The following is a 22,974-nucleotide window of genomic DNA, read 5'->3' on the forward strand; positions in this document are numbered from 1 at the left end:
TAAGATATAAAGATAGTTAAAAATATAAAAAGATGGGTTAGAAAATATGTTTATAATGTAAGTGAAATATTATTTGAAAAATTTTGTTCTCCATTCATGTCTCTAAAATTGTTGGTAACATAGTTGGATTTGACAAGAATCAAGTACTTTGGATCTGCCTTAAAGAGGGCGGGATGGGATGAATGGTATCTGGGAAAGGAATGTAAGTGAGAGGTTCCGAATTCGAAATTTCCTACTTAAACTAAAAAAAAAAAAACCTACTATACAATAACATTATTAGTTAAGTGGCCTTACGTTTATGCATAATTATAAATTCTTGTTTTGAATTCCCCAAATTTCTTTTTGGAATAGTTGTTAGAAAATCTTTTCAATTGAAGAATGAAAATATTTAAAATTTACTTCTAGGCACATATCTCAATCAACTCAAGTTTATGCATGTAAAAACATACTACATCTTGTGTTATCATTTTAAGTACCCCTAACGAAATGAATGATGTTTGAATAGAGTATTATTTGAAATAATTATTGTAGCACTTTTTATGATGTAATGTATATGAGATAAAAAGATAGTTAGAAATATAAAAAGATTGATTGAAAAATGTATTTATAATACAAGCAAAATATTATTTGAAAAAATTTGTTATCCATTCATGTCGTTGGTAACATAATTGGATTTGAAAAGAATCAAATACTCTGGATTCACCTTAATAAATTGTACTCTAGATGCTAGTCTATTAAAAATTATTTTCAATTAATGAGAGAAAGGAATACATTATACGCACATTTCAACTTGAAATAATTGAGAGCTATCTTATACGGAGTATATTGATAATGACAGAATGGAGTTTAAACTTTGATAGCCAAAAAACCAAAAGAAAAAAGAATTATTGTTAAAAAGGAAAAGAGAGCCTTGATGGCTCCAACAATGTATCTATAATGCTGTTCAATTTGTCTGTTTTCTTTCTCGCAATACTGGATTTAGGGATGGCAATGGAGGCGGGTGCCCGCGCGGGAGGCTCTTGGGGCGGGGGGGGAATTCCCCCCCCCCCCCCCCCCCCCCCCCCCCCCCCCCGCTTAGAAACGGGACGGGGGAGTATACCCCCGCCCCGCCACCCGCAAAACAAAAAAAAAAAAAATATATATATATATATATAAATATATATATAATTATATATAATATGTAAGTTAATTAGTTATAAACTTGTGATAATGATATTATTAGTTAGATGTATTATATAATGTATATTAGTTTATGTAATATAATTGATATTATCAATTGTATGAATAATTATACATGTCTACTAATAGAATTTATTAATTAGTTATACTAAATTTACTAATACATTTATCCTAAATTTCTAATTACACTTAATAGAATAACACTTTTTTCTCAAAAAAAAGCACAAACACAATAATGAATTAGTGATTGCATTTGTACTAAAAGTGAAAACTTGACTATTTTAGTTATATTTATTTCGTCATATTGGATTGTATTCAAATAACTTCTGTTTGATTGTTTTTATGAGTTTCAATTGTAAAATTACAATGAATAATAATTTGGTGATGTGTTGATATTTTAGTACTTGATTATTTATTAAAATTTAATTATAATAAAATTATATAATAAAATTTTATTAACCCTGCGGGGAAGCGAGGAAAGGCAGGGCGAGAGCGGGAGACGGGGGACGGGGGGAACTAATAGGCAACGGGGCGGGGGACCTGTCCCGTTGCCATCCCTAACTAGATTAGAATGCCTTCTTTAACCCCATCATATGTGGTGCCGTAGCAACATCATATAAATTTGGACACATTAGAAAATTCCAAAACTTCTTATTTACTTCAAAATGCATGGGTAGAAAGCACAATTAGCTGAAGCCTTAAGGACTGTTACAGCAATTTGTTCTTCTATACAAGATACCCTCATGTTGCCGCTTTTTTTGTAAATAAACGAACCTCACAAAACTGGCGGCGGTCTGCGGCGGTGGAAGAACCATGGCTACTGAGAAAAACCCTAAGTTAGATTCTTCCAAAGAAGGCGAGTCAATTAAGAAGAAACGACATCGTAAGAGAGGCAAGAAATCGAAGCAGTCACCATCCTTACTCCCAGAACGACCTACTGAAGCTGCTGAAGCTGAAGAACAAGAAGAAGAAGCTACAGAGAATGATGATAAATCTGAGAAAATAACTAATAAGGAGAAGAAGAAGAAGTTGAAGAGGCCAAGAGAAGATACTGAGGACGACAATGCAGGAGGCGGAGAAGAAGAAGGAGAAAAAGAAGAAGTGGAGCAGATTATGAAAGTGGTGAAGAATATGGGAACGGGGTCGGGAATCATGAGTACGGAGGCGTTCTCGTTGTTGCCGATTTCAGAAAATACTATGAAAGCTATTAAAGAGATGAATTTCGAATTTATGACCCAGGTAAAATAACTTCCTTGCAATTCTTAGTGCTTATGAAGTTTAGGTTTTGTATATTAAGCAGATAGTTGTTGGATGGATTATTTTGCATTTAGTTCAGCTATTTCTAGTGAATTGAACTATTGAGTGTGCCAAGAGGTTTATATTATAATTGAAATTGTGAAATTTGGTGGTTTAATCCATAACTGTATCTTTTTTGGGCATGATGAGCTTTGAGTGTGTGATTAGAGTTTACTAAGTTTCGGCCTTTTTCCCCTTTTTTTTTTTAAATATGTATTGAGACAGTTCAAGTCTTTCATGCTTTGAGCAAATTCGGGGTAGAAATAGGGTCATTTGTATGTTGGTATCTAATTGATATAGTCCAGAAGTAAACTGGTGCAGATTAAATGAATTTAAGAGAACGGCATGAAGTTTAAGCCTTCCATTAGGATATATATATATCCTACGAGAAATGTGCAAATTTTGTTGTTGTGTGAGGACACAATTTAAGCAAATCCAGTACACTTGTTATAACTTACCAAGTTCCAATGACTTTGGAATTCATGAAGTAATCAATAGGAATTTCTTTGTAATGTTTCTGCATGCTAATATTTTTTTCTTATGATTGAAGATCCAAGCCAGAGCAATTCCACCACTTCTTGAGGGTGAAGATGTACTTGGAGCTGCAAGGACGGGTTCTGGTAAAACACTTGCTTTTCTGATACCAGCTGTGGAGTTGCTACATCAAATTCAGTTTACACATCGGAATGGTACTGGTGTTGTTGTCATTTGTCCAACAAGGGAGCTGGCCATACAGGTACAGACTTTCTTGCTCTTATTCAATGGCCAGGCAAAATGATTTTGCCTCTCTTGTCTTATAAAACCTCTGTTAAACGTCATCAGGAATGTCCCACAGCTTTCTTAATATCCACCTGCTACCCTACTTGTTAGGGAAAGAAGATGCAGAAAATGTAGATGCATTTTCTCTCTGGACCTTAAGTTGTGTTTCTCGTCTATTTTGGTTGCTTTGAGTAAGTGTAGCCATAGCTGACTCTGTTGTAGCTATCAGAGATAATTGCTGTATTATATGTTTACTGGAACAACTGATAGATAGTTTTGGTACTAGTTATCTCAGATAGCAATATGAGACACTTTATTGTTGCAGTCATCTATGTACGTCTAGACAATTGAATTTGCCAGATATTCCACTGCTTCTTCTGCAATGCATGGAATAACAAACTTGAGAGTCTTGTGCACATTGATCTTCCTCTACTGATGCCCTATCTAGAATAGAACAACATCTTAATATGGAGTTGTATGGTATGGGATTGTACTGTATGTTACTGACCAACTGAACCCTGGATCACATGGGTCTGACTTTAAGCATCAATTAATTGATTTTTTATTCAATAATGTAGACGCATGCTGTAGCAAAAGGTCTGCTCAAGCATCACTCGCAGACTCTTGGCTTAGTTATTGGTGGTGTGGCACGGCGTGGAGAGGCTGAGCGTATTGTGAAAGGAGTAAATCTCTTAGTAGCTACACCTGGTCGTCTTCTTGACCATCTCCAAAATACCAAGGGGTTTATTTATAAAAACTTGAAGGTAAATTTATGTTATTTTGACTTTATGATCTATGATTTTCAATTTTTTTTTTACATAAATCCAATTATGAGCAGTTATATGGATGCTGCCTGAAATGAAGTGGGAAGGGAACTTGTTGAACTCTCTTGTGCAGGATTTAACCTATTAAAATTGTGAAAACATTTCGCTTTTGGTGTTAATGTCTGAAAGGATTTTTCCATTCAACTGGACCTATAGACAAGCCTGAAGATTAATACTATTTAATCAAATAATTTCCTTAGTTGTGTAGTTTGTAAACATCCAGAAAGTTTGACTAAAGATGGATCATTTTTTTTGATTGAATGATGTGAATTGATCATTTTGGTGCAGTCAGTTTGGTCATTTTTAGACCTGTTGAAGTTTCTTTTCTGCTAATTCAGCGGAGTTGGATATGTGTCTACAGCTGCCAAAAAAAAAGAAAAAAAGTATATGGCTGCATATTGCCTGGTCTTTTTTCCACAACCCAGGTTCCTGAATCTCCTGATTAATTGGTGGCTTGAATCTCTTTGGAGATGAAGTGCTTTACTTAGGAGTTCTGAGCTAAAAGCTTATAATACAAAACCCAAAGAAAGCATGATTCTAGGTGTTTGCATCATCAATTGAAAGAGCCTGAGCTAGTTGGATTATTATTATTTTTTAATTTCCTCTTTTTCCTGACATGTTTCTTTCTTTGGAATATATACATACTCTGTTAAAGAAGTCAGGGAAATGTTTTATCCTAATAAATGTTCTCCAATGTCAGAGCTGGATGATAAGACGACTATTACATTATGTTGACAATTTCAAAAAACTGTTAATACTATGATGGCTGTTGTGCAAGTAGGCCTCCATCGTCTAGTGGTCGAGGATATCTCTCTTTCAAGGAGGCAGCGGGGATTCGACTTCCCTTGGGGGTAGGGTACTATGAAAGGAAATTAATCATGGATTATCAATAAGTCTAAAAGTGATTCTTCCTGGGTCAATGCCCAAGTGGTTAATGGGGACGGACTGTAAATTCGTTGGCAATATGTCTACGCTGGTTCAAATCCGCTCAGCCCAATAATTCGACCAATTTGCCAATCCATCGATCACGAGAGGATATAACCCTCTATCTTTCATAAAGACTTGATGGGGAGATCAAAAGAACAAAAATCTCTGCAAGATCCCTTTTTTCGCTGGGATTGTAGTTCAAGTGGTCAAAGCACCGCACTGTCAAGGTGAAAGCTGTGGGTTTGAGAAGTGCCTCTCTAAACAATTCTCTTCATCACTTAGGCTGCACTCTGATACCAACATATATAGGATTCCAATATGAATTCATCATCAACTTGTCTAAATTTGGAAAGATGTATCTGTCAACAAACTAAGATTAAATCTCCTGTGTTAGTTACTATGTTGACTGTTGCGATACTGCACTCAAAACATGCAACAAGCTCTAATAACTTGTATAGCATATTCTCTGTCATCAGAATGCTATTAGCTGCATTTCCTAGCTTCTCTGAGGAAGAAAGCTGCCGGATGAGAGTACTTTTTTCTTAACTGCAATTTTGAAAAATAGAAGGCATCATCAAAGCCATTTTTCAGAAGACCTTTGCTGGATTATCTTTGGAATGGTGACTGTATTGTGCTGCCAACCTAGTGAGATACAGCATTATTTTGATCTTCAAATTCACATCTTTAAGTTTTTTTTTTTAATTCTTCCATGTATAGCATCTATTTGAATGAAAGGCCTCACATATTTACTATACTCTTATTTGTATGTTGATTATTTCTACTGGATTCAGATCAAGTTTCTCATTCTTTGGAAGAGAGATTGACATATTTTCACATTTTGATTGAATGGAATGCTTGCAGTGCCTCATTATTGATGAAGCTGATAGGATACTTGAAGCAAATTTTGAGGAAGAAATGAGGCAAATCATTAAAATTTTGCCTAAGGTACGATTTGGTTGTAATTACGATAGTATATACAGTGCAGATATCCAATTTCAATTTCTTCCTTTGACTGCTTTTCATTGTCGATTATCCTGTGATTTGTATTTTGGTTCTGGTTTAGTTTGGAAGGTGACACAGTCTTTATTCATTTGCTCCTCATATATCAGTAGTTTTGTCTTTTCATTTGTCATGAGGATTAGAGCAAATTTTCTGTGATTTTCTTGCTCCATTTTTTCCCCTTGTTTCCTATGTTTTGACTTGCAAATTCTTTTATACGTTTGCTGAGTTGTCCACATGTTTTTTGCATTTTTGGATGACTTTAACTCATATTGGTGAATAATGGTCTATGTAAATGTCTTAGAAAAGACATCTTGGGTGAGTTGCCATTTGTTAACCCATACATAAATGTGTATCGAAGTTGTTCCTATATTTAGGCACATAACTAGAATTTAATTGCTGTCTCAGGGTTGCTTTAAATGTTTTGTACTGGTTGGTGCTATATTGCAGTATGACTTTTTTCTGTGAGTGCATTTAGGCATAATTGTTTTGTTATTGGCAATGTGCATTGAATTTGTACTAACGAGGAACCGCCTGATGTGCAGACGAGACAAACAGCTCTTTTTTCTGCCACACAAACGAAAAAGGTAGGTGTTTTCTGCTCCTTTTGTTTTCTTGGTACAATATTGACTAGGAAGAGACCTGTAGTTCCTGTATTTTCATTGGACTTCATAGAGAAGTTATGCTACCATTTCAGGTTGAGGATCTTGCTCGCTTGTCATTTCAGAAAACTCCAGTCTACATCGATGTGGATGATGGACGAAGAAGGGTAACTGGGTTATATATTCCTTTGTTAGTACTTGTGGGCAATGTTGGTTTTTAGTCTTCATTTAAGATGTTGGATGCTTTAGGTCACCAATGAGGGGCTGGAACAAGGGTTCTGTGTTGTCGAAAGTGCCAAGAGATTTTTACTACTGTACTCCTTTTTGAAGAAGAATCTGACGAAGAAAGTGATGGTTTTCTTCTCCACTCGTGATTCCGTTAAATTCCATTCTGCGCTTCTGAGATACATACAGATAGACTGTCTTGATATCTATGGAAAGCAAAAGCAGGAAAAACGAACATCTAGCTTTTTGCAATTTTGCAAAGCCGAAAAAGGCATCTTGTTATGTACAGATGTTGGTGCACGAGGTCTTGATATACCCGCTGTGGTATGTCCTCGAACTAGTTCTTTTTTATCCTCGTAAAGCATTTAGCATGAATTGGTTCTAAGGGTGTTGAATACTGAAATGTTGTTTTGATATGTCATTACAAAATATAGATACCCTAGAACTAGATTCATCATTCCTTTCCCTTATGTTTCACAGGATTGGATCGTGCAGTATGACCCCCCTGATGAACCTAAGGTGCAGATAATTCATCCTTCTTGTAACTTTCTTGGTGTCAGAATTGCCAGCACCCAACTTTAGATGACGTGCTTATTCTCATGCTTCTTCATGTTATCCCTCTCAGGAGTATATTCACCGGGTTGGTAGGACTGCACGTGGGGAAGGTGCAAAGGGGAATGCCCTACTTTTCCTGATGCCGGAAGAGCTAAAGTTTCTTACCTATCTGAAGGTATGTTGCTAATAACTCAAAACAGGAAGTGCTATAAATGGTTAAAGAAAGTAGGAATGCTAAAGCCATCATCATACCAATAGATCATGACTTTTCACACTGGGACATGTTGAGAACCTAAGAATCTTAAGCAAGGCTGTCCATTTTGATAAATCCTTTTTCTATACCTAAGAGAAAAATCATTGGACCTTTCTCAAACAGTTTGAGTTTCATTAGTAATTTTCTTAAGGAAGTAGAGAGATTAGATTGGGTAGAAGATGAGGTGGGATCTTTGTTGCCACAGGGTAGTTCCTTTGTGATTGTGTTATAGAAGCGAAAAGTTTCTTAGACAAGTCTCTTCAAAATCTACCAGTAGGTTGTGAAAGGCTGCATAGGCAGCAAATAAACTATATTAATTGGCGCTTTAGATTTTCTTCTATGCTGTAATATACTATAATTTATCTAAACATTTTTTGTGTCAATAATTTCAGGCTGCTAAGATACCTGTCAAAGAATATGAATTCAATAACAAGAAATTGGCAAATGTGCAGTCTCGCCTGGTAATTCTTCTCTGCAAGCTTTTATTTTCTTTCAGTATCTGAGTTATTATTGGATTGCAGAGTTATTTCCTTGAGCTCACCTTAGTAGTAATGGGTTTGATGCAGGTAGAGCTGGTCTCTAATAACTATTATTTGAACAAGTCTGCTAAAGAGGCTTATAGATCCTATTTACTTGCCTACAACTCACATTCTATGAAAGATATTTTTAATGTTCACCAACTTGATCTTCAGGTATTTTATTCTTTTCCTGTGTTTTTACTTGCGAATTACTCTTTAGTGGAATTGTTTCTTTACATTCTCGTGTTAGTCTACGTATGGTGTCATTATTCGACTCATTCTCAGATAAAACATTCTGTTATTTAGGATAGCCCTTGGATTTTTTTGGCCTTGGATGACATTATGGGTTCTTAACTTCCTGTTCTGGATCAAATTAAGCTGTACCTTTCCTTTTTTTTTTTTTTTGGCCTAATGAGTGCTGGGTTTATGACATTCTAGAAATTAGGCAGTACATATGTATAGCATGCTTGAATGTTTTAATTTTAAGGGCCCGTTTGGCATTGCGGTAGCTTATTGAAAGTACTTTCCTAGTAGACCTTTTAATAAAAGTACTTAGTAACTGCTCAAGTGCTTTTAAATATATTGTTTGGTGACATAGTTCAATAAGCATTATTGTTTAAGATAATGTGTAATTTGAAAATTTTTGAAAGTGTTTTATCTCTCTATTTGGTTCATAATATAGGATAAAACGATTAAATTTGATGTTTTATTTTTTAAATCACAAAAGCTACTCTAAAAGCACCACATTTGGGTTTTTGCTGAAAGTGCTTTTAAAATCAAAAGCTCTATTTCTAATTTTATGAGATGATGTTCACCAAACACTTTAAAAGCAGACCTAAAAGTGTTTTTATACCAAAACCACCGCAACCCCAAACGGGACTTAAATCTCCATATGCCAAGCACCTTCACTTTTCCTTTCTTGGTTTTCCCTTTTTCCTCCTGATCTTTCAGATGTTGGATGGAAACCAACCTCTACAATTGTAGATTTGGATGCTTTTGTCGCTGTACGTATAGATTTGGATTGCAGACTTTGTACTAGATGGATGATGTAGAATACGATCCGGATTGTATGTTTGAGTTCTATAAGAATACTTTGATACTGTTACCGTATGATTCACCGTGCTGTGTCGTCCGTCAAAATCTAGTTAATCCTTTTGTCTTTTGCAGGGTGTGGCTGCTTCATTTTGTTTCTCTTCTCCTCCAAAGGTAAATTTGAATATAGACAGTAATGCTTCCAAGTTTCGGAAGAAAATGCGTACCCGAAATGGGTTTAGTGCGAGCAACCCGTACGGGAGGAAGAGTGAAGGCGGTGTACGACAGTTTGTCAGATATTAACAAATACATGTCCGACGTCTTACAGCAGCAGCAATTTTGTAGTTTGAGTTTTTATTTGTGAGCCATAATGGTTAGTTTTGGTCTGTGTTGAATACAGAGAAGTGTGTTGTTGTTGAAGGTCATATCTTTGTGTTAAATACTTTGGTTTATTCTAATTATCTTTGTGTTGTTGATTAGGGTGCCAAATTGGTCTCATCATTCCATGCCATGCTTGTGTTTTCGTAATATCAATAATACATAAAAATAAAATCTCGGTCTAATCCAATGTATGATCTTATGCTTTACCATGTCATCATCATAATATTATCTACCAACTCATTGACCATCATAATATTATCGACCATTGCATATAATCAATAGTAATTACTCAATAATATTTTAATTCTAAGTAAAAGTAATAAATGATCTAACTTATTCTGTGATGCTAAACTGTACAAACATAGTAGACAAATAGTAACCTCACATAATTCTAGGGTATGATCCTTGATGGAATTGATACTTTAGACGTTTATGATCTCAACTAAGATGCAAGCATGTAGAGGATGCAATTTACAATATAAAATTCTACCACGGTAATAGTAGGATATTACTATCTATTAAGAATTGAAGAGAACAAGAGGAAAGAGTTTAAGTTCATAGGCTATCATCATATTACTGGAAGGCATATAAATTAACTGCGTCAAATTCTTAATTTCCTTTTGGAGTTGTATAATTACTGTAAAAACACCTAGGAATGATGATCAGCATGGATAATCACGTCCAATTTCTTATCCATATGCCTATGAAATGCAAAGGGGGAAAAAAGAAGAAAAAATTCTCTGAACAAAGAATAGCGTGTAGGCATTTGACTTTTAAGTTTAAACAATATGATATCTTTTAATGATAAGGACATCTTTAGGCTTTTTAACAATTTCTTGTTCATCTTTTTTTAAAAAGGTTAAAAAGTGATTTGTTGTACCACTATGGCACTATCTAAACCAAAAAGATTCTCAGTCCACGGTGGTGATTGCATATCATCTACCGTGGATCTGGATGACCATTCTCCACATCTACTCGGGATCATATCTTCTATAGGTATCCTTCTCGAAGCGTTCATCAAGCATGATGCAGTTGAGGTACACCAACACTTAAAAATGCCCTTTGCTTGCTCGTTCAAGCACAAATAAAGAAAAGGAAAATATTAAGTGGACCCCATGATTCTTGCTAACTGACCGTTTTGGGGGTTCTCTTCTGACCGTTGCAAACACCCAATTGAAAAATTCAAAAAAAGGCCCACCCAATTTTTATTTCTACCAGGAACACATGCAAAAACTGACAAGTAAAATAAATTCTTATGCGGTGTGTAAAAAGTAAAAAAGTAGACTGCCCCTACAATACCCTTTTGTTGTTAACCGTTAATTTATCTCCAATCAACGGCTGTGATTTTTTCTCCAAGAACCTGCCTGAATTACGCACAAGTCTTGCATCTATCCTCAAGTTTTCCCCCCCTTTGCTCACTTCAACTGTTACAGCTGCTGCTACTGCATTTTCATCCCCCAATTTTCATAAAAAGATCCGAACTTTCTTGAAATTCAAGCAGTTTCAGCACAAGGGTCATCAAGAAATTCTCAGGGGCATGTTTGGATTGAAAGATTGTTAGCTAGAATGCCAGTGTCCACAAGGTCTAAGGCTGTATTCAATCAAGTGCAGGATGACCCAAATCAAGGCCAAACAACCAGGGCAAGAAATGATCAAGAAGAATCCCAGATGGCTAATCAGATGAGGAATCCACATCATGGTCTAAAGGAGAAGATGAAAGCATTGACCCTCTTGTATGAACAGCAAAAACAAGCTTCAAATGCTCTCAAGAACCCTGCTTTAAAGCATGAGGAGCCAAGATTTTCAACTCACCCCAGCATAGACCTCCTCAGTTCTGGCAAAAGAGAAGATAATGGACCGAAGGAATCCAAAGAATCAAGGCCCATAAGTCATGTGATGAGGGAGAACGTAATGCCTAGTTCAACCGTCACTAGGAATTTTGTGATGCCACAGCCTTTAGGGGTGGAGGAGGCAAAAGAGAATGTTGCGGTGGGACATGGTGGTGATCAGATTGTGGGGCTTTCATGTCCCAGAAAGACAAATGTATCGAGTACCGTGGCCAGAAAGTTGTCAATGGGCAGCTCTGTGATGCCATTTTCAGAGCCGCCTAGAGGGAACCAAAAGGTGAATGAACAAGAAGTAGAGACGATTACCGAGAGACAAGGGAGTGTTGGTGGTGGGAATGGGAGCAGAATTCTTGTTTTTGTGAGGTTAAGGCCAATGGGGAAAAGGGAAAGAGAAGCTGGATCAAGATGTTGTGTGAGGATTGTGAATAAGAGGGATGTTTATCTGACTGAATTCGCCACTGAGAACGATTATCTCAGGCTAAAGAGGCTTAGGGGTCGTCATTTCACTTTTGATGCCTCATTTCCTGATTCCACTACTCAACAAGAAGTTTATTTTACGACGTGAGTTTGATAATACTTCCTTTTTTGTTTTCATTAACTTGTTAAATGGCTTTTTTCCCCTTCTTCATGTTTGGCTGGATTTGGATTTTCAATTTTCTTGTGGACAATTTTGGAGAATACTATAGTTTGCTGGCTCTCTCTTTTTTTTTTTGGCTTCCTGTGTCTTTATAGTAGGATCCACATTGAGTGAGCACTACAGTAGCCAATCTAGCAGTTACTATATTGTGCATTTCATAAAGGTAACTTGGTTCTGACTGAGAGTAGCAGTAGTAATAGCTCTTTGAATCCCTAAGACTCTATTATTGATTTTGAGTTCTTACCTCACATCTTAAAGTCTCGTTGCTAGCTAAACTTGTTCCTTCTATTATTGGTAAGATATTCAGGTTCCAGAACTCTTATGTAGAAACATAACGAGGATTAAAAGCTAGGACTACGTTAGATGATAGTTATAGCCAGAAGTATTCCTCACTTTACCTTCTTAAGCTTGAAAGGAAGACAGTTTAGTGAGATGGTTGATCATCTATTACTGGTAAATTTTCAGAACAGCAGAGCTAGTGGAAGCAGTTTTGCAGGGTAAAAATGGATCTGTCTTCTGCTATGGTGCCACAGGAGCTGGAAAGACATACACGATGCTAGGTACAGTAGAGAATCCAGGTGTAATGGTCTTGGCAATTAAGGATCTCTTTAACAAGATAAGGCAAAGAAGCTTTGATGGAAACCACCTTGTTCACCTGTCTTATCTTGAGGTATACAATGAAACCGTCAGAGATTTGCTTTCTCCTGGAAGGCCTTTGGTCCTTCGAGAAGATAAAAATGTAAGTACCTAGTTAAAATCTACAAGATTTTCTGGTAATGAGTCTATTTAATATCATGCATAAGGGTTTATTATCTCTTTTTCTTTCGAGTTAATTATGGTGATTATTTGTATCCTTCATTTTATCATCATTGAATTGGTGAAAATTACAATAGTAGTTATGTTGGTACCTTCTGTTTAAGATGGTGATTGTTTCCTTTCTGCCAAATTTTCCTCATGAGGCAGACATTTGAGTATAAAAACATTTCCTGTAGATTGGTTCAAAATGATTAACCAACCTGAAGCTACAAATAAGCAAAAAATTTGCTGGAACTACAAATGCATAGAATCATCCTTCTTTTATTGTGTTCTGAGTTTGTCAGCTAATTTCAAGTACTAAAATTGCTGAATTTACATCCATTTGAAATCAAGCTTGCAGCTTTTGTGTTGCCAATCATTGTGAACAGCATTTTAAAGGCTCAACAATCTAGCATATGCTTTTGTGTAATCATGTAAAACTTGCCATGAAAACATACTAGTATGCCAAATTTCTATGTAATACATGATTTTAGTATCCTGGTGCAAAATTCAATTACTTTCTGGAGAAATGATTTACTGCCTTTACTAAAATTCTAGGGGATCGTGGCTGCTGGGCTAACTCAATATAGAGCATACTCCACAGATGAAGTAATTTCCTAAACTCCTTTAAATTAGTAGAAGATCAAATTTCTACTTAATCAAAGAACTACAATCAGACCGTTTTGCTGTTTAATAGGTAATGGCTTTACTCCAACAAGGGAACCAAAATCGAACAACTGAACCTACCCGTGCGAATGAAACTTCATCAAGGTCTCATGCTATTCTTCAGGTAGTTGCGTTTCTACCTTCCATTTAAATCTTATGCTTCTTCTATTTCCTGACCGTTTTCCACAATTAATATTACACTCAGGTTATGATTGAATACAAAGTCAAAGATGCTGCCAATAATATTGTCAGTAGAGTTGGTAAACTTTCGCTTATTGATCTTGCCGGTTCAGAAAGAGCTCTTGCGACAGATCAGAGAACACTCAGATCACTTGAGGGTGCAAACATTAATAGATCACTTCTTGCACTAAGTAGCTGCATAAATGCCCTGGTTGAGGGAAAGAAGCATATCCCATATCGGAATTCCAAGCTCACCCAACTGCTCAAGGATTCTCTAGGTGGAGCTTGTAATACTGTGATGATTGCAAATATCAGCCCAAGTAATCTCTCATTTGGTGAGACACAAAACACCCTTCACTGGGCTGATCGGGCTAAAGAAATTCGGACAAAGGTGTTTACTTTGATTCCTTGGTCTTTAGTCCTTTATGAATTATTTCTTTATATCATCTGTTAATGAAACATGAGGCTGTACCTTTTCATCAGGCCAGCTAAATGTTTTGTGTATTAGTGCACCTACCAAATGCATTGACTTTCAATTGACCAAGTATGTACTGGTTTCGTAGATTAAGCCATATTTTCTTTGTCAATGGTCTTGGCTTCTGATCAACTGCATAAATTTGTCATTATGTTTGTTACTTTGTTATTTAGATTTCCATCCTCCCGTTATTATTGTTCTTCTTTTTCTCCTGTTCAAAATAAATTGAACTTCCATTCCTGGCAGTAGGTTTTGTTAAATTTTTTTCATTTTTTCTGGGATCATGTATCTTAGTTTTGAAGAAAACTTTGAATATTCATCAAATTATTGCTAATACTTCCAGGTAGTCTACCTGATTATCAGTCGCCTCTGTTTCAAGGATCAAAATCACAGTTTTTATATTTGCAGGCTTGTGATGCCAATGAAGAAATTCAAGTACCTGATTCAGAAACAGATCAGGCCAAATTATTGCTGGAGTTGCAGAGAGAGAATAGAGATTTGCGAATGCAACTGGCTCGCCAACAACAAAAGCTACTAGCAGTCCAGGCACAGACACTGGCAGCAAGTTCTTCTCCTACACTTTCTACTGCTTCATCTCTCTTATCTCCAGCACCATCTTCTGCCCTACCACATGAGAAACGTAAACAGAGACCCTCTTTCTTGGCGGGGACTTGTTTCACTCCAGAATCTAAGAAAAAAGGAGCTGATGAAACAGAGAGATACCTAAGGAAGACTGTCAAAGAATTGGAGGCAGAAATAGGGAGGATGAAGAAAGATCATGCTCTGGAGATAAAACAGAAGGATGCTTTTATCCTGGAGCTTTCACGGAAGGGTGCAAAATTAGCAGGAGCAGGTGGGGAAGGAGTAAGAAGGATTGTCACTAGAGCAAGTCTGCGGCCAAAGAAAGCACCTGAGGGAGAGTTGAAGAGCCCAAGTCATCGTTTTACGTCTCCACAGCCTACAGCCAAAAAACGGAGTTTTTGGGACATAACAACAGCTAACAGCCCATCAGTTGCTACGTTAAATGGAAGAAAGACAAGAAGCTATATTAGTTCAGAGTGTGCAGCAGCCCCATCCATGCTTCTCCAGGTAAAGTTTGCATTCTGTTTGTTTTCTGATATTTATAGTTTGATGAATTATAATGATTGAAAGATTTCAACTTGAATTTTGATGTATTATGTTGTGCTTATCTTCTCAATTGGATTGGATAATATGATGACCTAAAAATCCCCTAAACAAAACAAGTATACTTTTTAGTTTCTTTTTTCTGCAACTGATGCAGCTTGCATATCCATGTTTCTGGTCTATGTTCCTGCTTGGACCACATCTCATCAATTATATCATTCAGCCTGGTTTTGCCCGCCAAAGACCTGCAACTGTGAAGCGGTAGAAGATAAGAAATGAGAGCTTTGTGGCAGAACAAGTTAGCAGTGAGAGGCGAAAAGTGAAGATGAAGCAGTTGAAGATAAAGATAGAAAGCTCTGCCTGCCTTCCTTGCTAGAATTATCTGCTCAAGCCGATGGTCTGACAAGGAAGCTGGAAATGCATACTGTTTTTAGTACACGTGTGATTATGATTTTTCATCCACTATCTCCTAAGAATAGATGATTCATGTAGATTCTTGCTTTTCTGTTAATCTTGACATGATTTCTTCAATCCATTTCACCAACATTTATTCCTTGGGCTGATTTCTAACAGTTTGTCCTCCCCTGTTGTTTGAATTCTATTGATTCACTATTGTAGGACAGCCATTTACAAATAATTTATTGGTTATGTTTCTACTTTGCTCTTTAGCCTATCTTGTGGAAAATTTTTTTCCCCTTATCTTTTCTGTCAGTAAAATGAGGATCGAGTCAAGAAATTGGAGTTGATTATATAGTATTCACCGTGGTAAACTGTCCATAACTAAAACAGAATGTGGGTAGAGCTACTTTTTGCCTGACCATATCTCATGTTATCATTGTGCATAGTCCATAACACAAGGATCATGAGACCCTTCTCGAAATTTTTTTGTGACCAGAAAATGGACTTAAAATGTAAATCCAAAGGGATTTCCGGTGGTGCCTGACCAGCTACAGGATCGGGACCATCAGAGCTTTGAAAACATGGAACTGTGTATATAACACCATAGATTTACATTAATAAGAAAAAAAACTATTACACTTCAAGAAGTAAGATGATTAAGAAAGATTGTCGTGCAGTAACTGTACAAATATGAATAACAAAAAGAAGGCATTCATTGCCATTTTTCTAATTGTCTGTGTGTACAATCACAAACTTCAGATAGGAATGATAACTAGGTTGGGTGGACGCTCGCAAGGAACTGATGGGGCGAGGGACGAAGGAGTATACCCATCCTCCATCCCATCACCCGCCTATATATATAATAAATATATATAACTATTAAAACTATTTATATAATATATTTAATATTATAAGTTATAATAATTATATTATAAGTTATAGTAATAATCATACATTTATATTAATACAAACTATTGATTAGTTATACTAATATATTTATACTAAATTACTAATTACACTGTATTCTTTTACACTTTACTTTTCACAATTTCACAATTCTTTTATATAGTATATTATATATTGGTTATGATTTAGATATTTTGGTATTTAAAATACTTAATTATTAGCCCTAAAATTTCGTTACAAGGCAAATTTTTATTAGCCCCCGCGAGTGCACGAGGCGGGGTGGGGGTACCCTACGCCCGCCCTACTCTGCAGCCATTCCTAATTTCTGCTGCTTATTTTGTGATTTTGTGCTTTTCAAATGTATGTAACATCTCCTTGATTGGATTTATTGAGATAACTATTGGACAATGGAATTTTAGATATTATCCAGGAAAGGTAACAAAAATCACCAGCACTCAGACAACGCCATTTATGCAAGAAATAAGTCAAAGTTTTCTGTCTAGTTTAATCATAGCATAGTTATGGTATAAACGCGAATATTCTACCTTTAATCGTATTAATTGCGTTAAAAGCTTCTAATGCGATGGCCCTCGTTTCATATTTTTGTTAGTGTCATGATGGCTTTCTGTAATCATAAACTAGCCATATCAGCGATAAGAAACCAAGGAGACATAATGGCCCTTCTGTTCTTTAACGAATTTGTTTACATCTTTCGTACTTAGTGATCCAAGCACGTATGATCATCAATGCATCAAGAAATGATCATTGCTCAAACCTCTTATGCTATCTTTCATTTTCGTGTTCCTTCTTTGTTTTGGATTGTATTCCTTCTACTTAGAATTTTGGTTAGAAAGAGAAAGAAAAGAAATTTTTTTAAAAAAAAAAAAAACAAAGAATAGCATATTTACTTGAAAAAGGATAAGGAAGGAAGGAAATCAAATAACCACTAACCTTCCACAAAAAAATTTTAGCCAGAGTAATTTAGGCACTTCACCCAAAAAATAAAGGAATGTTTCTATGATTTTTATTCATTTTTCTCCTATCAACTAAATTAAAAAAAAAAAGTTATAGCTCACATTCTTGCTTTCTTTCTTTTTCTTTTTTTTTTTTTTTCAAAAGAATCCCTCTCGATCTTATGTAGATCTTCTTTCCAATTCCACCAACTAAACATACTCTTATATCTTAATACAATATACGTGGTAGGTTTGGGACTGGGTTTATCAATTCCAATGACTCGATCTTATGGATGATGTATTTTATATGCACACGAAGATGAATACATAATACTTAGTTTATTTCATCAAAATGATGGTCAGGTGCGACAACAGTGCAGACCACACATCCAATTATAAACGTTTTTAGTTCTCAAGAACAAGAAATTTTGCGCCAAAGGATGCTGTTTGTCGAGCGAAGAAACTGACTAGACTTTAAGCAAAGATGCTCCAGAAAATCATCTATGCAATCAGCAAGGTAGGAGCTAGGCTCTTCAAGTTTCAATGAATTAGTCCATAAACTATAGACAAGTAGGCACACATCGCTAAAAGGAATTTCTTAGTCGATTTAGCTATCAAAACCAGGTGATGAGTGCTGATTGGCGAGGGTGGTCTACATAGATTTAGGTTGGTATTATATAACCATATGAGATCGATGAGAACCAAGTGCATGCATTTAGGTTACTTTTAGGTTTTAATGGATTTTTTTTCTTGACAATGACAATATGTCCATTTGCAGGTTTAAATGCATTTCATACGTGCATGCATTTACAGGTTTAAATGACAAAATATATAATTACATCACTCGATCGATTCATCCAAATAATTGCCACATCAACATAATCATCATTGTTTGTTAATTATATGACATTTGAAACACCAAGAGAGGATCATCATATTGTGATCATCATATTGTGATAATATTTGTACATCCTTTAAATATTCTATTGACGAGCATATACAATACTTACACAAAATACATATTAGGGTTGCAGTAGAAATTAAAATAGATATACGAATATCATTTACCTAAAAGAAAAATTATTGTAACAAACACTTGAAACCTTTCTTAGAGAAGCCATAGCTCACCAAGAAGCTTTGAAGTTTTTTGCCCCTGCATTGACTGAAGTAATTAATTATAGACAATGCAGCAAGCCAAAGCTTTATGCACAGCAAGCAACTTTTGAATCTTTGAACCATATAATCTCCAATTCTATCTTTCCTCCCGTTGCTGTAATCTGGGGGAGATCCTAGAACATGGCCCCTCCAGCCTCCAGCAGCTTCTCCTTTCCCACTTTGGATTAAGAAAACATTACAAAGCCTTGAAATCAGGATGTCATGCCTTAATATCAGTAACTATTGGTTCTCATGATGGCAAAACTCTATTTTTTTCTTCCCTACTTACCCCTTTAGTGCATATTTTGATGCTGTAGTGGCTTATATTTGTCATAATTACGTTAATCAGTGGCAACTACAGATTGATGAAATGATGTTAAACAAAGTTTAGTAGAATTCAGCGGCTTATGAATCATTTTATCCAGTCAAAGCATTTTTCAGCAAATAATTATTCTATATGGCTTCTTAGTCTTAGCCAATCACTACAGTCTGTATATATATATTTTTTTTTGGAAGCAAAAAACTGTTTCCACAAATGGGTGAAGTATATCATCGTTTTCGACCAATAAATACTTAATTTTTTTTTAAGCTTGATTTGATAATTTGCCAATAAGTACTAGAGTCAATGCTTTTAGTAACTAGCTGCGTGCAATGAACCTACGAAATATGATGCTAATCAATTTTGTCGACCCAAAAAGCAAAGAACAAAGTGTAACAAAAAATATTATTCCTATGCGTGTTGCATTTACTTTTTATTGAAGTTGTTGGAGCTTCCTTCCCAAATTTAGTTGTTATGAAAATCCCTAAAAGTTGCGTATAAAAATGGTTTCTTTGCAACTGATCGATGACAAAATCTTAGTCATTCTCCTCAACACAAAGGTGAACATAACAATTTGACTGATCTACACTTCTGCATAACCAATTTATTTGCACTTGCCACAGATATAGCAAATGTTGACAAAAGAATTTGTGTGTCTTACGTACCTTCCTAATTAAGTTACAATGTTTAGATTAGTTGGTATATATGTTAGTGTTTTAATGTGGTTGATTGGGAACCAAGAATTCCATAAGTGTGGCGCTCTTTAGCCTATTAACTACTCATTGTCTGAGTCAAAAAAAGATGTTTCATTGGTACTTCAAAGAAATGATGTTTACTCAAATGTGTTTTTTTGCAGCATTGTCGTCTTAGTCTAATACATGGTATCACAAATAAGCACAGGATAGGTTTGGAACACGTTTTCCAATGAAAACAAGGATGCTTCCCCATAGGCCATAGCTAAAACTCCATCAGTGGCTGATGATAGCCTTCATATGGGTGCTGAAGCGGAGGAGGACACAGGAAGTGGCACCAGGTTGCAGCCTCTATCGAAGTTTGATCCCTGCAGGAGACGTGGTGGCAGTGGCGATGATCCTCTTCTGTTTCAGCCTGCAAGATTTGTCAAATGAATTGGTTAAGCAGTCGCTTGTATTCCATTGCCTGTGGAGCATGAAAATGTAGCAGTGACCACAGGGGATCATGTATTTTCATGAATGTCATGCTAGTTTCGACCTGATCTCTAGATTTAGTTGGTGAATTAATGTTTTTTTGCATTTGGCACAAAAGTTTGCTGTCTCATTCCTGGCATTTATGATGCAGAAAGCAGGGAAACCCCAATTTGAATATCTTGGGGATGGTAAGAAATGGTGAAGAATACATTTCAAAGATAACAAAGGAGAGATAAGTATGTTAAGTATCAAGAAAGAAGAAGAGAATGTATAGGAGGAAAGGTCTTTAGCCCAATTGTTTACAAGTCACATCTTCGGTACTTAGTGATCCAAGCACGTATGGCTAAGAAATGATTGTTCAAGCCAATGGCCACCGCTATGCCTGAATATTGAATTTTCTTCCTTTTTCCTTCTTCGATTTTTTTACTATATTTCGTCCATCTAGAATTTTTGGGTAGAACTAGAAACAGAAAGACAAGACAAAGAAAAGAAAATAAAGAGTAGCATATTATAATTTGAAAAGGGAAAAAAAAAGGAAAGGAAATTGAATAAACCCTAAATTTTCACATAAAACTCGGGGAAATTAAAATTTAGTCCCTCTTCACCCAAAAAAAAAAAAATCTATCAATTATTATTCATTTTTCTTCTATCAAATAAATTAAATCCCCTCTTTATCTTTTATTTCCAATTCCACCAATTTAATACTCTTTTTTTTTTTTTGGTGGCAATTTAACATACTCTTTTATGTTAATAGTACTATATATTTGGGGTTTAGATATGGGTTTATCAATTCCAATGATTTGTTTGCTCATGTATCTCATATTCACACAAATTAAAGATGATGAATAAATAATACTACTGATTCAATTCATCAACATGATACCAAGGAACAACAGCAGTACAAACACAGGTATTATAAACTTTTTCTACTCCTCAAGGACAAGGAATTTTTGGTGCCGTAAAGTGCTGTTTGTCGAGAGAAGAAACTGTGCTGCACAAGACTCTAAACAAAGGTGCTCTAAAAATCATGCATTCATTTGACAAAGTAAGAGGGCTCTTCAAGTCTCAATGAATTAATCCCTAAACTATGCAAAAGCAGACACCCATTGCCAAAAAAGAACTGCTTAGTAGATGCAGCTATCAAAACTATATGATCATATGGGTTCGGCCGGCACCTACATTTAGGTTACTAGCTATGTTATATATGAGATGTGAACCTGGCGCGTTTAGATTTGCTTTGGCATTTTCTTTAATGGATTAATCTTTTTAACGCTAACGATAAATAGATTGACGAGTTGTTCAAATGCACGTGTTACGTGTAAAAACGTTAATACAAACTATATGATAAGATGAAAAACTACTAAAATTCACAGCGAACCGTACAAATACATGACTCATTTCATCTAAATAGCTACTACGGTCAGCAGCATGATGAATTTCGTTTATAATAATTTTTTTGACATTTGAAACACCAAGAGAGGATCATATTATATAATCACTTAACCTCTCATTTTTGTATATATATATATATCCAATGAAAAATTAGAGAGGAGGAACGTGTTCTTGCATTCATCGAGTTTAATTTGTAAGTTTCTTGGGTTTTTGAGTGCATATATCTGAAATAGCAATTCTGTAGTTAAAATTTAATATCTCAATAAATGCTTGATTTAGAAGAAAAAAGAGGTAAAAGGGAAAAAGAACATAAAAATTTGCACACCCATTTTAGTTTTTTGCTCAACATTTTATTTTTTATTTTTCCTTTTTTAAGCCTCATCATGACCAGCATCTATATTATCCAAAATACATAATACAAGTAACATTTTTGGAGATTATAGTGTCAAACACTTTAGAACACCTTGATATAGATGGCTCACCAAGAAGCTTTGAAGTTTCTTGAGCTTATCCTGCATTGATTGAATTAATTATAAGACAAAGTAGCAAACCAAAGCTTTATGCATAGCACATAGCTTTTGAATCTTTGAACCATAATGACTAGATGATAAAAAAACAAAAAACAAAACAAAAAACAACAGCACAACCTCAACCTCGATTGCTGTGAACATAATCTCCAATTCTATCTTTCCTCCCGTTGCTGCAATCTGCGGCAGATCCTCAAACATGGCCCCTCCAGCCTCCAGCACCTTCCCCCTTTTTCACTTTGCACTGTTAAGAAAACATTAGAAAGCCTTGAAATGAGGAAACATAAGATGCCATGCCATAATATCACAAACTATTGGATCTCCTGATGGCAAAACTCTCTTAACCCCTTCATTTAATAGTACACATTTTGATGCTCTAGTGGCTTGTATTTGTCATAATTACGTCAATCAGTGGCAACTATGAATTGATGAAATGATTTTAACTAGCTAGTAGTACTATATTCTCTGAGTTTAAATGCAATTCAATATACAGCAAACATCTCTAGCATTGGTTGGTGGTATCTTTAAGAATAATCAGTGAAACTTGCACTTGATGAATTGAGTTAATTTATTCGTTTGCTTTGTGGGATGGTGATCAAGTAGAGGGGAATCACAATGTTACAAGATAATTATGCAGGCCATAACAAAAGAATGGATAGGCCGATCCAGTAGTGGAATTTTAATATTGGAAAAAGAACTGGCACATTATTTTACCTTCAAACATGATTTTTTATTTTTTTTCAAAAAAAGTAGTTTCTTAATTAGGTATTGAGTCCCTAGCTATCTCCTTGATTTTTAACATATAGGGCTAACTTTGAGATAAAAGGATTAAAAACATAAAGGATATTCCATCTCCTAGACATTTGTTTGTTATATCCTCGA

At 35.5% G+C, this 22,974-nt stretch overlaps 2 protein-coding genes across 4 annotated transcripts; both read left to right on the plus strand.

Annotated features, from left to right (window-relative positions):
- The first annotated feature begins 1,923 nt into the window (after positions 1-1,923).
- Positions 1,924-9,658, plus strand: LOC113740210 (DEAD-box ATP-dependent RNA helicase 51-like). Of its 2 annotated transcripts, XM_027267743.2 has the most exons (12): positions 1,925-2,418; positions 3,026-3,211; positions 3,813-3,998; positions 5,847-5,930; positions 6,530-6,571; positions 6,682-6,753; positions 6,836-7,135; positions 7,292-7,330; positions 7,437-7,541; positions 8,012-8,080; positions 8,186-8,311; positions 9,305-9,658. In XM_027267743.2, the coding sequence occupies exons 1-12, from the start codon at positions 1,993-1,995 to the stop codon at positions 9,470-9,472; spliced, it is 1,803 nt and encodes a 600-aa protein (XP_027123544.1). In that variant the 5' UTR covers positions 1,925-1,992; the 3' UTR covers positions 9,473-9,658. The 2 variants fall into 2 exon arrangements, with proteins under 2 accessions (XP_071901855.1, XP_027123544.1); XM_072045754.1 differs by lacking the exon at positions 8,186-8,311 and having other exon boundaries at positions 1,924-2,418.
- A 1,231-nt stretch (positions 9,659-10,889) lies between these two features.
- On the plus strand, positions 10,890-15,830 carry LOC113738737 (kinesin-like protein KIN-8A). 2 transcript variants are annotated; one of them, XM_027265987.2, is made up of 7 exons: positions 10,890-11,958; positions 12,500-12,773; positions 13,388-13,438; positions 13,527-13,619; positions 13,701-14,066; positions 14,559-15,239; positions 15,433-15,830. In XM_027265987.2, exons 1-7 carry the CDS (start codon positions 11,117-11,119, stop codon positions 15,538-15,540), a joined length of 2,415 nt encoding a protein of 804 aa, XP_027121788.1. In that variant the 5' UTR covers positions 10,890-11,116; the 3' UTR covers positions 15,541-15,830. The 2 variants fall into 2 exon arrangements, with proteins under 2 accessions (XP_027121788.1, XP_027121789.1); XM_027265988.2 differs by having other exon boundaries at positions 10,895-11,958; positions 15,499-15,830.
- Positions 15,831-22,974: the final 7,144 nt, after the last annotated feature.

The sequence above is a fragment of the Coffea arabica genome, chromosome 4c (genome assembly GCF_036785885.1).
Source record: "Coffea arabica cultivar ET-39 chromosome 4c, Coffea Arabica ET-39 HiFi, whole genome shotgun sequence".
Lineage (NCBI taxonomy): Eukaryota > Viridiplantae > Streptophyta > Magnoliopsida > Gentianales > Rubiaceae > Coffea > Coffea arabica.

Coding starts and splice junctions, on each gene's coding strand:
- LOC113738737 (XM_027265987.2), top strand. CDS start 11,117: ATGCCAGTGTCCACAAGGTCTAAGGCTGTATTCAATCAAGTGCAGGAT. Junction 11,959..12,499: donor CAAGAAGTTTATTTTACGAC/GTGAGTTTGATA, acceptor GTAAATTTTCAG/AACAGCAGAGCTAGTGGAAG. Junction 13,620..13,700: donor GGTCTCATGCTATTCTTCAG/GTAGTTGCGTTT, acceptor TATTACACTCAG/GTTATGATTGAATACAAAGT.
- LOC113740210 (XM_027267743.2), top strand. CDS start 1,993: ATGGCTACTGAGAAAAACCCTAAGTTAGATTCTTCCAAAGAAGGCGAG. Junction 6,572..6,681: donor CTGCCACACAAACGAAAAAG/GTAGGTGTTTTC, acceptor CTACCATTTCAG/GTTGAGGATCTTGCTCGCTT. Junction 6,754..6,835: donor TGGATGATGGACGAAGAAGG/GTAACTGGGTTA, acceptor TGGATGCTTTAG/GTCACCAATGAGGGGCTGGA.